The sequence below is a fragment of the Dreissena polymorpha genome, chromosome 13 (assembly GCF_020536995.1).
Source record: "Dreissena polymorpha isolate Duluth1 chromosome 13, UMN_Dpol_1.0, whole genome shotgun sequence".
In the NCBI taxonomy this organism is placed as follows: domain Eukaryota; kingdom Metazoa; phylum Mollusca; class Bivalvia; order Myida; family Dreissenidae; genus Dreissena; species Dreissena polymorpha.
In genome coordinates, this window is record NC_068367.1 from 70286692 (window position 1) to 70302142 (window position 15451).

The window sequence follows — 15451 nt, forward strand, 5'->3', positions numbered from 1 at the left end:
ATGATAAATATTATTTTTAATTAATTAACAAGAATTATTCCATCATATTTACTAATGTATTATTGCAGCATATTGACTAATGTATTAAGTATGAGCGCGATGATTCTCGATACTGTTAATAATCGAATCAAATACACGTAGCAATTCCCGATAAACCACTCAAACAGGTTTGTTCGAAGAACGCGCGTATACATATTTAAAATATGTACGGAGACTTCGCGTGTGGCCGGTTGACTTTGGTTTTCTTTTTTGTATCTATAGGTTTATGACCAGCAATATGTAATAATGTAAAATAAGCCGCGAAAACTCCGCGTAACATCCCGTACTGCGTTTGATGCAGCTAAAAACTGCACAGAAAAAGATATTAGCTATCCTTGATCTCATTCATTTAAATCTTTACCTTCCATAAACTCCAACCACAATCAACGCCGTATATCTTTTTTAAAGATATTTCTTGTTTGGATGTACTGTGCGATTTATATACATGTGTGTTTGATTAAATTGTAATATATTGATAAAAATATGTTACAATCACACAAAATATGCAAGAAAAAGTATACATTTCAGAAGATTTCATAAAATGCAGCAAAGACAAATAAGCGTCCCGAGCCGATTGTGACGAAGATATTTCGTACATATTTTCCTACAATAACCGAAGCATTCGTCTTTTTCATCGGATCGGAGTTAGTGTTGGTGTGTCGTATAAATAGATATCGTTGCAGGAGATTAAAATGATCCGTAAAACTAAATATAGATTCACATCGTACATGCATGATATACATGCTGGCGAATTCGACTGTACAGACATTTTGGATTTCAGAATTGAATATCTGGCTTATTTGGCATTTTTCGACACATGTTCTTCTCAACTTTTATTTTAATTTATATTGAAATATCGTGCATTCCCGCTTTAATATTTAAATTCAAAAATATTAATGACTAATTACCGTAATACGCAAGTGTTGTAGTACTGCCACTTTCATTGTCATCAATAGTTAAATTTTATTACACTATTTATTTTATTAAAAGATACACACGCATAAAGACAAGTATGGTATAAATACAACATACCTTTTATGTATATACTAAACACTAACTTTTTATGTATACATTATTATCAAATTAACTTTAAAAAGTTTTCTTCTGTATAAAAACAAGACCAATATACTGTATACAATATCTTGTATAAAATATCATATACTGGTCTTCTACAAAATACGTTCAAATGATATATATTTGGGGTCAAAATTGGCCAAAGCCGTGTGGTGATGTGAACTGTTGTTGATAAACTTACTTAGCAACATATGTAAAAAGTATGCGCTTGTGTCCAAAATGGCCACTTACCATGGATCTCGAGTGTTATATAACTTACTAAAGAGTTTATCAGGAGATCGTTCCATGGTCCACATGGTCCCCTTTTTATGGCATTAATTACTCATGTTTTGTTTCATAATAATTAGTATTGAGACAATTGTGTTTGAGATGCACACTTAAACGTCGCCGTGTTGTAATGGATATTGTGTCCGCCTAGCGACTGGGAGGTCACGGGCTCGATCCCCACCGTGGGAGCGTTCTTTAGACCTCCCCCTAAGACACCAATTACAGGATTAGGCCCATGAAACGGACTCGAGAGCGTTTATATAAGCCTTAGGCTTTCGATGCAATCGAGCTAAAATAAATTGGTTTAAACTAAACTAAACGTCGTTTTATTGTCCCACCAACAATCTTGCCACCATAAATACAATCATACACTGGCGTTGTGAATTACCTGATCGTGTGGTGTTTTTTTTTTATAGAAAAGTACTAAATGTTTAAACAATTATCTTTTTAATTTTGGTGTTTTCCCCCACTATTTTTTATGATATTTCTATACATGGTGTTTATTTTCATTCATCACACTGTCATGCTCTCTGTAAAGTATTTCTATTACACGATTATATAGTAGTATACAACATGTGTTTATATCCTGTTGAACCTGCGCCTAGCTTTTGATATTTTGAAATAATAATTTAAACCATAGGTAAGTTATTTCATTGACATAAATATACATCTTCTTATATGAATAAGATGTTAACAACCTGTTGTTTTTATGTATAATGTATTTGCATGTGAGTACATTGCATAGGTAATAAAGTTGCAAAGACTTTTAAATTTTGTGAAACTAAATATAAAGATAATTTTATATATACGTTACTCACTCTTGGTAAATTTCTCATTTATATGTTTGATTAAATTCCTTGCCGTGTTTCGGATTATTATAATAAAACTATTAACTTTAGCACAAGTCATGTCTTGAACTATTTATAGTTCCGCCTCAAGCAAAAATCGCAAATACGTTGATTTTGCGCCCCCTAATTTGCATTATCACGTGACCGAATGATCAATACGAAAAATACAACGACTGACGCCTTAGTTTTCCTAACGTCTCCGAGGTTATATGATTAAACGCCCGGATTAATATGGAAGTAGCAATTTAAGTACACATGCCATCAATCAAATCAGGTAGAATTCAACCAGATACAAATAAGAAGACAAAAGTGTCTAGTAATATCTTGACAATTAGGTATTTTGTACGCGATTAAATGAGGATGGATGTTGAAGGCTCTCAATATTTAAACTTCGATTCAATATATTGTGATATTGAATTCGTCTATTAGGACTTACAATTGGGATTGGTTTGATTGTTTTTTACCCCTTACAAATCAAATGATTAAAAACTACCATTTACAAAGATCAAATCAAGCGCATAGAAATTTAATGCTGTGTGATTTACAAGTTCAAATATACAATGGTGTCTTAAATTTGGTGTGTTTTCGTAATGTTCATTTAACTTTTACTTTTAACACAATTAACTTTTCAAAAAGACCAAGAACACAAATGGGGCCTATTTGGTTCTGCAGCCCTTTTCTGTGCAAGACAATTCAAGACAGATTTATCTCGTCAAAAGCTGTCGCAAAACGGGGTTTAACGCATGTGCTTAAAGTGTCTCCCATATTAGCCTGTGCAGTTTGCACAGGCTAATCAGGGACAGCACTTTTCGCTTTAATGAAATTTTTCATGTAAAGGAAGTATCTTCTTAACAAAAAATAAGTGTAGGTGGAAAGTTTCGTAGCTGATTAATCAATGCAGATTGCACAGGCTAATCTAGGACGACACTTAACGCACTTGCATTAAGCCTCATTTTTCCAAAGCAAGGCTTAATAACTTGTTTACTTAAAGTTAGTCCCCTTTACATACACATGGGTATTCCATTATGACTCACAGGGTGGTAAGGTGATAATGACAACATTTTTCCCCATCATATTTTTTTAGGATTAAACATGGGAAAAGTAATAACTGGCGTGTAATTTTATTCTTACAAGATGATAACAAGTTCAATAATGATAAAGCAACGACTCAATTAAATTCCCTCATTTTATTCAACTCATTATTTTCACAGAGTGTGATAATTGTGTTTCAAACAGTTTTACAGGCATCAAGTATCACCTATTCATGCATGGACAAACAGAATACTAGTATTTGTATTTCCTGATAATGTAATCGTTACAAGAGCCTCACCAAACAACAACAACGACAATTAGTTCTTCACTTCCGGAACTTCTTGAATAGCGGGTGGAGGCGCTTGTTGGCACCCGACTTCCGGTTGAACTCCATGTAGACGGCGTCGTCTGCTCCTGACATGGAGCTCATACTTCCCACCTTACGGCCGATCTGAAGCAGAGAGATAGATGCAGAAAATAATCAAATAACTCTACCAACAATAATGCACCAGTCATTTTACACCAATATCTCATGGAACGTCATTCATATTCAAATCATATGAGCCTCGTTCTGGGAAAACAGGGTTTAATGCATGTGCGTTAAGATTAGCTTGTACATTGCAGGGAAGACACTTAACGCTTTAATGGTATTGTTTGTTTTAATGAAATCTCTTTTAAGCGAATATCCAGGTTAGGCGGAATGTGTCATTCATGTTTATCCAAAGCAGACCACACAGGTTAATCTCCAACAACACTTTATGCTAGAGCTGCCACGATACGCCGTGAGCGTACCGCGATATATCGTGATACGACAACACTGTATCGCGATATTTTACTGAATATATATCCGTGAAGAAAACAGCAGAATAACATGTATTACAACTTCGTTAAACTCAATAATCTGACAATACTGGTATCATGGTTGACTAGAAACTATTATGAACAAAAACAATCATTGTCTGACTATAACCTGTCAAAAGGGAATCAACACAACCTAATAAACTTAATAGATGTAGTAATAATTTCTATAGAAAACACGCTTTCTACAGTTTCAAAACTGATAATTTTATCAATATATGTAATTTATCTCTGTGCTCATAAAATAAGAATTAGATTTAAAAAACTGGTGCGCCAACACCGTACCGCGGTGCGATTTTTTTAACGACATGCACCGCAATATACTGGTTAACCGGTGAATCGTGACAGCCCTACTTTATGCACATGCATTAAGCAGCATTTTTCCAGAGTGTTGTTCATAACCTTGAACACCTTTCCACTTCTCAATGTCAGAGAGAGACACACATAATTTTCGAGGCAGTTGTGAGTGCTGGTATCATTTAATAAAGCAGGGTTCCCAGCTTTTTGTATGAACACAATTCCCTAATTTCTCCCTGATGGAAAAATAAAAATTCCAGAATCATAATTTTGACCTATTTCTTTTAGACACCCTCAATAAATAGCAGTTGCTGACATAACTAAGCTACATGTATACTACAAAGCCACCATAGGAATGCAGAGGAATCGATTTGCTGTTTTAATCGTATGGACTTCTCGACACAAGTCGGGAAAACCTGATCAAACAAAATTCCCTGATTTTTCCCTGATTTCAGGAACTTTTCCCAAATTCCCTGACTTTTCCCTGACTGGAAAAAGTGAAAGTATTTTTCCAGGTTTTCCTGATTTCCAGGTTGGCTGGGAACCCAAATGTCTTTGGTTCTGCAGTGCATGAAACAATACAAATAGTAAGAAAATGTCTTCATTTAAGGATACAGACACATTTTGCCCAAATAATAAACACGCCTCGCACTTGGTGACCAGGGTTTAATGCAAGTGCGCACAGGATAATCAGGGATGACACTCTCTGCCTGAACATGATTTTGCTTAGAGGAGACTTCCTTTAAACAAAAACAAAGTGTAGGCAGAGAGTGTGGTCTCTGTGAGGACACTTAAAGCATATGTTTAAAACGCCGATTTACCACAGCCTGGCTCCATTCCATGACAGCATTCATACACAACAACAAAAGGAACAAAAGGTTCTATTAAGTGAATAGGAACTCACAGCCGAAGGATCGCCGATGAGCCTCTCTTCCTCGGCATCCTGGTCTGTGGCTCCGATGACCTTCTGTAAGAGCTGGGCCTGATCCTCCTTGCTGCGGTAGGCTAGCTCCTCCTGAGATATTAGCGTGTTATATAAAGTGGGATCTTTGAGACAGCAGCGTGTTAGAGATAGTAAAGGAGAGATCCTCCTAAAACAGTAGCCTGTAAGAGATAGTAGATGGTAGCATGTTAGTGATAGGGTAGGCAAGATCATTCTTAGAAAGAAGCGTGTTAGAGATATATGTAGTTGATAGTTGCATAGGGTAGGCAAGGTCCTCCTGAAAGAGTATCGTTTAAGAGATAGTGGATAGTAGAAGTAAGGAATAGGGTAAGTGAGGTCCTCCTAGGACAGAAGCGTGTTAAAGATAGTGGATAGCAGCATGCCAAAGATAGGGTAGACCAGCCCCACCCCTTGAGACAGCAGCGCTTTAAAAAAAGTCAATGGTGGCAGGTTAGGGCTAGGGTAGGGGAGGTCATCCTTAGATAGTAGCTTGTTAGAGATAGTGGATCGAAGCATGTTAGAGATAAGGTAGGCAAGGTCCTCCTTATACAAAAATATGTTAGAGATATTGGATTGTAGCATGTTAGAGATACTAGATGGTAACACATTACAGATAGTGATTTGGTAGTTTGTGGATGGTAGTGGGATCTGTGAGACAGTAACATGTAAGAGATAGTGGGATCTTTGAGATGAAAGCATGTTAGAGATAGTGTGATCTTTGAGACACTAGAATGTTAGATATTGTGGAATCTTTGAGACAGTAGCATGTTATAGATAGTGTAATCCATGACATGTTAGTGATGCTGGGATCTTTGAGATAGAAGCATGTTAGAAATAGTGATTGTAAGAGATGCCTGGAGGAGCACTTTAGAGAGAGGAGACCATAGAATGTTAGAGATAGATGTTGCAGATAGTAGGAGGTAGCATGTTGCAGATGTGGGAGAAATAAAGATGTATATACTGGGACATAGCAGTAAGTAATAGTGGGACAGATGGGGTGTTTTGGAATGGACTGGTGGAATGTTTTAGAAAAATAAGGAAATAACACTTTTTTGTGAAAGCAAAGGAAAGTGATGATTCATTTGAAAGATGACATTACACTAACATACACAAATAAACAAAAACTAAATAAGTCTAACATCGTTACAGCAATGCTTTTTTCTCATAGTTTAATCTTAATGATAAATAGTAAGATCAAGTTCATTACATGTCCTGAGTTCTGATTACATATCCTGAGGTCTGGTTACATGTTCTGAGGTCTGGTTACATGTCCTGATGTCTGGTTACATTACCTGTTCCATGCCTGCCAGTTTGGTGATCACTTTGTAGCTGTAGCCCTGGTTGACGAGGAAGCGCTGTCTCTTGAGTGAGTACTGCATCTCCATCGTGTCCTGGGACACAAGGGAGTAGAAGAATGCATTGTATTCCTCTGCGACCGCACCTGTGGAATGTGATTAGTCTTTTTATTTGGAAAACCACAAAACTTCATTTTGACGAATATAAATCATTTTACAGTAAACAGTGTATTGTACTTATCACAGAAAGCAAATGATGTGCATTTATGGCTTCCATCTATTTTGTAATTATTGATGAACTTACGTCAATAATTGTAAAGGAGATGAAAGCCATTATTGCATAACAATTGCTTTATGTGAAATCAGCGAATTGAAGCATTTGTTGTATTCCGCTTCAACAGCACCTGAGGAAATACATCAATAATTGTACGCATAGCTAGGAGCCATTAATGCATATCCATCAATTTCTGTGATACAAAAGAGTTACATGTATACATGTAATTGCCTTGTAAGTTAGATTGAACTTCTCAGCAAAAACAACATTTGTAGGACATGACAGGAAAACATCAATAATTGTATACATAGATGGTAGCAAGATCTGCATTTCAATTACATTCTGTGATACAAGAAAATAAGAACTAGTGTACAATCTTTAATACTTGTGGGACAAGTAATCTTCGTTGCTTATGTGGGTTGACTGACCAACAAATTTAACACAAACGCTTCTAAAAATAAACAATGGGAATGTCTCTTTCTTTTCCAAAATCAGAAATTCCCAAAGTAACATGTCCAAAAAAGACATGGTTTGTTTAGGTTTAACTTATACCTTTCTTTGCACGCAGAATTCTGCCAAGCCTCTGGGCCTCCTGTCTGCGAGAACCGCCATGTGCTGAGATCTGGATGAGAACATTGGCTTCTGGCAGATCAAACGATGTGTCTGCTACCTGGAGATATGATACTCATTGATTGATGTGTAATATAATAATATTTTGAAGCTGATTCTGGGAAAACTGGGCCTTATTCATGTGCATTAGTATTGTCGTAGAATACTGTAAAACCATTAAATTTGTAAGGTACGAATTTTCGTGAATTTTGTTGGTCCGCTTAACCACGAATTCAAGAACCAATGATTATTTATACATTTTAAATCCGAAATCTGTCATTTCCAAATGTCATTTGTACTTTTTAAATCAAGCACGGTATTTAAACTGTACATAAACGATTGTTCTCTTTTACAAGACGTCGTCAAATGAACAGTTTGCAGATTTATCACATATGTCAGTGCCAATTTAAGTTAAGAGACATAACGGTTTTCACACCTGTATTTTGAGGACCTTATTACTCAACTGTTTGTACTAGGTCCCCGATTGCGTTGATAATTGCAAATATTGTCAAAACAACATTTATTGCAATTAGCAAGTGGGGACCCACAAGTGTGCTGCTTTATTGCTCTTATCGACAATTATCGGCAACACTTTTATGCTTCCGTGCACATTAACCGCAAGTCTTGCTGTCAACACAGATAAGCAGATTATGCTTCGTTATTACTCTGGTTGTTTTAATAAAAGTTTAATTATTATGACGGTCTGTCTTCCCCGAAAATTTGGAAGCAACGAAATTACGTATCAATGAAATAATTGTTTTTTATGTGAAATCCACTAAATTACGTGTCGACAAAATAGTTGTTTTTTTTATTAAACCACGAAATTTCATACCGACGAATTTCTATACATTTACAGTAGCCTGTGCAATCTGCAAGATATTTTGGGCTTTTATGGCATACAAGTTTTAAAAAAAGTCACTTAGCGAGAAACCAGTTTGGGAGGAAAATGTTGTCCCTGATTAGCCTGAGCAGATTACACAGGCTTGTCTGGGATGACACTGTACGGTGCAATTTCCTGAAAAAAGACTCGGTGACGAAACATGCTAAGTCTAAAGGTAAGATTTTGAAGATGAGAGGAATTTTAATTTGAAATTACTTTGAAATGCTATAGTCTAACTATATGTATATATACAGTTTGACTATGTATTTATTTTATTTTTATATTATCATTATGATATGTGACATGTGCTTGTTGTCATTAAAAGAAATATGAGGGGGGGGGGGGGGGGCATGCCCCCGGACCCCTTTAGATTTGGGTGGCTCAAAGATATTTTGGGCCAGCGCTAGCCCTGTGTACCCACATGCATTAAGCCCAGTTTCCCTAGAATGCGGCTCATTTAGTGAGTTGGAAGAGAATATTTGCTTAAAATAATGCATAAGATAGGTGGTAATATAATAATAATTATTATATGATGATGGTCAAATATGTATGATTGTTCATAACATAGTTTCCTAGCAAATCACAGCTGAATACACTAGTGATGGGTCATGAAAAGAGAATTGTTATTCTACAAACATTGTTCTATGGCTATATGCAAACAGCATAAAACCAGAACAGCCTGCGAGTAACTCGCAGTCTGTTCAGGTTTTTTGCTGTTTGATGCTCATCAGTCAGTAAGGGTTGGAAATGGTACCTTTAAACTTGAATCTAGTAAGAAAGGTCTTAAATTAAATTTAACTTCATAAGGAGCTACAAATGCGTAAAAATATTAATCTAAGTGGTAAAGGGTTAACAAGTCTTAGTTTTAGAATATTCACAAATCCCTCCTCAAACTAAGCATTGAGACATACTCAAAACAAACAAGTCTGTGAACCCCAATCCAAGCATGATAATTAATAAACAAGAGGGCCATGATGGCCCTGAATCGCTCACCTGACTAACCAAATACAATCCCAACCCAGTTTTCATCAAGATAAACATTCTGACCAAATTTCATAAAGATTGGATGAAAACTGTGACCTCTATTGTCTACACAAGGTTTTTCTAATATTTGATCTATTGACCTAGTTTTTGACCCCAGATTACACAAATACAATCCTGACCCAGATTTCATCAAGATAAACATTCTGACCAAATTTCATAAACATTGGATGAAAACTGTGACCTCTACTGTCTACACAAACAAATTGTTGATGATTTTTCAATTATTTGACCTAGTGACCTAGTTTTTAACCCAAGATGACCCAAATACAATCCCAACCCAGTTTTCATCAAGATAAACATTCTGACCAAATTTCATAAAGATTGGATGAAAACTGCGACCTCTATTGTCTACACAAGGTTTTTCTATTATTTGAACTATTATGTGACCTAGTTTTTGACCTAGTGACCTAGTTTTTGACCCCAGATGACCCAAATACAATCCCAACCCAGATTTCATCAAGATAAACATTCTGACCAAATTTCATATAGATTGGATGAAAACTATGGCCTCTACTGTCTACACAAACAAATTGTTGATGGACGCAAGCACAAACAACGGACGCCAGACATCACACGGTCACATAAGCTCACCATGTCACTTTGTGACAGGTGAGCTATAAAACAATAAAATCAATCTCGAAATTGAGCCAGATTACTGACTGAAATATGTTCCTGATACAAGGCAGTAGATAAAGCTTTAACACCATGAAATGCCATACCTTCGAGACAAATATTGTGTTGACTTTTGGGTTGTGTTGGAAGTTCTGGAGGATCTGAAGTCGCTCCCCTTGAGATGTTGGGCCATACAGGTAGGGCCTGAAATGAGTTAAGGTAGGGGATTTAATACGGACCAAGATGCAATGTGACAGTGTAATATGTAATTGGGGTGTAATGTGAAATGGGTTGTAATGATGATTGGGAATGTAATGTGAATTGGGAGTGTAATGTAAAATGAGAGTGTAATGTGAAATGGTGTTATGTGAAATGGGAGTGTAATTTGAAATGGTGTAATGTGAAATTGGAGTGTAATAGGAAATGGGAGTGTACTGTAAAATGGGAGTGTAATGTGAATTGGGAGTGTAATGTGAAAAGGGAGTGTTATGTGAAATGGGAGTGAAATGCAAATTTGGAGTGTAATGCAAATTTGGAGTGTAATGTGAAATGGGAGTGTAATGTGAATTGAGAATGTAAAGTGAAATGGGAGCGTAATGTGAAATGGGAGTTTAATATGAAATGAAAGTGTAACATGAATTGGGAGTGTAATGTACAATAGGATGTTATGTGAAATGCTGTGTTCTAGGAATTTGAGTATACTATGTGTTTAATATGGGTTTGAACATGTAGGTAATGTGTGTGCAATACAGGTGTAATAGGAGTGCAATATTGGTGTGATGGGGAAGGGGGGTGCAATGTAAATACATATGCAAAACCATTTTGGCTTCACTATCGTGAGTTATTGTTTACATTTCAATATAGATGTGCCATGAAATCCTAAATGCAGCATTAATAAAGGGAATATAAAAAGTGAAGCAAAGATGATCTAAAGGACAGAGGTTTGTGCTGTATGTTAGCCCTTCACTCAACCTGGTCCCAAAATAAAAAGTTTTAAGTCTGCAAAAAATTAGGGTCCATGAGGTTAGTGGTAACAAAGAATTTGTTTAACCTTACTTAGTTTAGTTTCGCAAATACCAGTAAAAACAAACCCATCACTTACTTGTTTAGTTTTATAGCATAGTTTTTCAGAGCAAACACATTGTCTGAGAATACAATAATTTTGTCGTTGCGACGTTCGTGGTATCGAATCAGGAACTGACAGGCCTGGAACTTGTTTGGATTCATGGCATACAGCAACTGGAAACACATCAACATAGTAGGAAAATAACAACATCAGCAAAGTGCAAAAACATCAACATAAGCGAAGTGTACAGATATCGAATTTATCCTTTTGTTTTGTTTCATTTATTGATAAAACAGGCAAAAAAGAATTTCCTTTACGAACTATACCAACATTATGGCCAACACACATTAGATAATATATAACAAGGGACAAAATTGTCACAAAACCAGGTTTTCATTGTGAAAAAAAATTGATAAAGGGAGACAACTCAAACTGAACTTTTGAAATGAACAAACAAAATTAACCCCCTTTGTAAGTTTGTTTCAAAATAAATCTATATTTAGTCGTGGCGACCTTGACATTGGAGATATTGATGTGATTCTTTCGTGAGACACACCGTCCCATGATGGTGAACAAATGTGCCAAATGATTTTAAAATCTCACAATGAATGACATAGTTATGGCCCGGACAAGCTCATTTATGGCCATTTTTGACCTTTGAACTCAAAGTGTGACCTTGACCTTGGAGATATCGACGTAATTATTTCGCGCGACACACCATCCAATGGTGGTGAACAAATGTGCCAAATGATTTTAAAATCTGACAATGAACGACATAGTTATGGCCCGGACAAGCTTGTTCCGCCCGCCCGCCAGCCCGCCAGCCAATTTAATAAACTGGTTAATAAATACTATAAAATTACAATATTGGCAAGGTTCTTGAACTAGGATCTTCCCCTTTATGCCATATTCCATTCTATAAAGTTTCATTTGAATCCTTTCATTACCTTTCATTAAGGACCACAATGGAAATAAGGGCTTGCTCTTTTTTGTGTTATCCTTGGTTTGGTGAGCATGTCATAGTTTATTGTACATGATATAGTTTTTAATAATTGATTATTATTTTATTCTATGTTATGTTGTGAACTGTGTATATGCTTTCTATGCCGAAATAAATCTATCTATCTATCTATCTATCTATCTACCTGTTTAGTTATGCAATACAAAACAAACAGACTTTACACAAAATACATACAAGGTGATAACTCCTAAATATTGATAAGAGCGTTGTTGTTCTTTTACTCTTTTCTTTATCTCAATGTCCTCTTTCTAAGAATCAATTTTCATGTTAATCCCTTTCATTATGACTCATAATGAGGGAGTTGAGCTTGGCACAAGACAAACCACAAAGGGCCATAACTGAGTATATCCTGATGGAAATTATGGTTCTTGTACTCTGCACTGTTTCTTAAACTCTCTATCCTTAAATGAAGTTTCAATTGAATCCCTTAAATCATATACCAGTCATACTCTGCACAAGAAGCATACCAAAAGACAATTTGATTACTATATGCCACTCTTTTGGGGCATACATATAAAATATATTGAATTTTGACCATTAATCAATATTAACCAAGTTTGGCAACTAGATAAGTAGCAAGCTTCATAAACAATTAGCATAACATTATTGGGAAGTTATTACCATTCAGTAACAAAAGCCTCCCTCTTAGGCCTTACAATCTGATAAAATTCAGTTTTCACTTACCAGTACAAGTTTCATATTTTTTTTTGTTGTGAGGTATTTGGATACAATACATTTTTCACTTACAAGTTTCCTTTGTTGTTTTGTTGTGAGGTACTTACACTTTTCCTTTGTTGTTTTGTTGTGAGGTATTTGGATACCATACATTTTTCACTAACAAGTTTCCTTTGTTGTTGTTGTTAGGTATTTGGATACAATACATTTTTCACTTACAAGTTTCCTTTGTTGTTTTGTTGTGAGGTACCTACAAGTTTCCTTTGTTGTTTTGTTGTGAGGTACTTACAAGTTTCCTCTGTTGTTTTGCTGTGAGGTACTTACAAGTTTCCTCTGTTGTTTTGTTGTGAGGTATTCCCTGTAGAACTCAGGAGTCATGGGACACCAGACCTGATAAAGAAGTGCACACATCCTGTTAACCACAAGGTGACGATGATGTAACAAATATGTGCCACGTTCTTGGAAACAGGGCTTAATTCAGTCTGCAAGGGTTTATCAGGTACGACACTTTACGCTTTTATGCTATGAAAAAAAACCCAGTTTATGCTGAGAATGTCGTCCCTGATCAGCCTGTTTGGACTGCGCAGGCTAATTTGGGAGAACACTTTACGCACAAACATTAAGCCCCGTTTTCCCAGAAATAGGCTAACAAATATTGTCTGGTCACGACCAAACGGTCCCAGATTCAATCCCTACAGCGACAGAGTTCTCAAGTTTTTTTCAAACGATAGCAAAGACTGGTTCAACCCAAGCATTGGACTTTAGCATTCTCTATTTTCTTCAAGTTTTCAATGCTATCACACTAAAAAGTAGGTTCCAACTAAACTTAAGTGCAGAATTCCTCAAGTCTCAGTGTCGGAACCTTCATTGACAACATTTTGGTCCCCGGAGAGGACCTTGATTTTTTATTTTAGGAAAGAATATTTTTAATAATGTTTATGAAGCCAAGGTTCACAGACAGCGATCCCTACCTCCGCACACTGCACCCTGGCTATGTAGCCCAGGTTCTGTAACTCCATCCAGTTTGCCTCATAGAGTTTTGGACCAATCAGGAAGTTCAGGTCCGCGATTTTGTCGTCCTCTCGCACCAAGGTGGCTGTTAGACCCAGTTTACAGTGCGCATTAACGATTGTCAACACCCGCCTGAACATCTTAGCTGGTATCGTCTGCACCTCTGAAAAGTGACATTATATTTTTGTCCCATACCTTGTAAAACATTGTTGAGCATATTCACAATAAAGAATCAATTTGATCATATGCACCTTTTGAAACAGCAAAATATTTTTAGCCTTAATATCTTAAACATAGAAGCGAATATTAATAACACAATATATAGAAACAAGCATACATTTTGTTTGTGATAGACAGACAGACGGACGGATGGACTAATCGACAGACAACGCAAATCTTTATCCCTCCGCTTTTGGCGGGGAATAAAATGAACAGCTAACATACAATAATTATTCTAGTCTTGCTTTGAAAAAATTCCCATGTGTAATAATCTTTTATGATAACAAGAACAAACAAGACGGTGATGCTCCCCAAAGTTTTTTTTTTGTCACAATATTGCACTATATATTCAGATGAAAGGAAAAGTCTTGAGGGAACAGTAGTTGGGGAAAATAATTTTTTTATAAAAAAAATATAAAGGGACATAACTCTGTGAAAAATCATCCAACCAGAACCCACTAATAATATGCACATCTCCTCTTGGTAGTGAAGCTTCCCATAAAGTTTCATTGAATTCCAGTCATTAGTTGCTGAGAAAGAGCCAGGACAAAAATTGTGCACGGACGGACCCACGGACGGACAGACAAAGCGGCGACTATATGCTCCCCCCAAAATAAATTTTGGGGGAGCATAAAATAATACTACTTTATCAATATTGCATCAAACTCTCATTCAATTTGCATCTAAACACAAACAAACAAATTCATTGAAATGATTTCCCCCAACAAATACATTTGTTTATGGATGAGTGTAGATTGATGAACAGGACAATAAGTGTAAAATAACAAAGTGCTGGGTTATTCTTTCTATGCAGTGCAATTGTCCTTATTGATATCATTACACCAATGAAGTTTCATGTTGAAATCTTGCATAGTATCCTAGATTTAGCATTGAAAAGTAATATCATACAAAACAATAAAGGGCAATAACTTGTATCTGAGAAAAACTTGGTTTATGGTTCATGTGCATGTTACTGTAAAGTATGCAACCGTTGATTTATACAAAAACAAACAAATGCAATAACTCTTACTTAAGAAAGTGTAGAGTAATGGTTCTTACACATTTCACTTCTCTTAATTGATATTTATTAACCCATTAAGTTTCATGTTGAAATTGTATACACTTTCTGAACCCTAAAAGGTTTGGGTTGTATGGTATTGTGACAGAGGGACGTCAATTAAAAAAACCAAAGGGAAACAACTAGATAAAGCTTACAATAATGATGACACATTCAACTGATTTGTGTGAAAACAATTGACTTCTGATACAGTTTTCTAGAAAGCATAATTAAAAAAAATGGTTGTAATTTAAATCAATATGTTTCAATTGAAACAATTTACATCTTTGTTGCAAAAATAATATCTTTGCAGCAATCAGTTTTTGTGGC

General features: G+C 35.9%; 1 protein-coding gene across 2 annotated transcripts in view; it reads right to left on the reverse strand.

The window, feature by feature from the left end:
• Positions 1–3400: 3400 nt before the first annotated feature.
• The window catches only part of LOC127855041 (general transcription and DNA repair factor IIH helicase subunit XPB-like), a 42865-nt gene continuing 30814 nt past the window's right edge, over positions 3401–15451 (reverse strand). For both annotated transcript variants that reach the window (XM_052390379.1, XM_052390380.1), the window contains exons 14-21: positions 13806–14008; positions 13159–13224; positions 11175–11311; positions 10180–10276; positions 7480–7597; positions 6651–6799; positions 5320–5430; positions 3401–3711 (exon numbers count right to left, since the gene is read on the reverse strand). In XM_052390379.1, coding sequence (XP_052246339.1) covers positions 3586–3711; positions 5320–5430; positions 6651–6799; positions 7480–7597; positions 10180–10276; positions 11175–11311; positions 13159–13224; positions 13806–14008 — 1007 coding nt within the window. In that variant the 3' untranslated portion in view covers positions 3401–3585. The remainder of the gene's footprint in view (positions 3712–5319; positions 5431–6650; positions 6800–7479; positions 7598–10179; positions 10277–11174; positions 11312–13158; positions 13225–13805; positions 14009–15451) is intronic.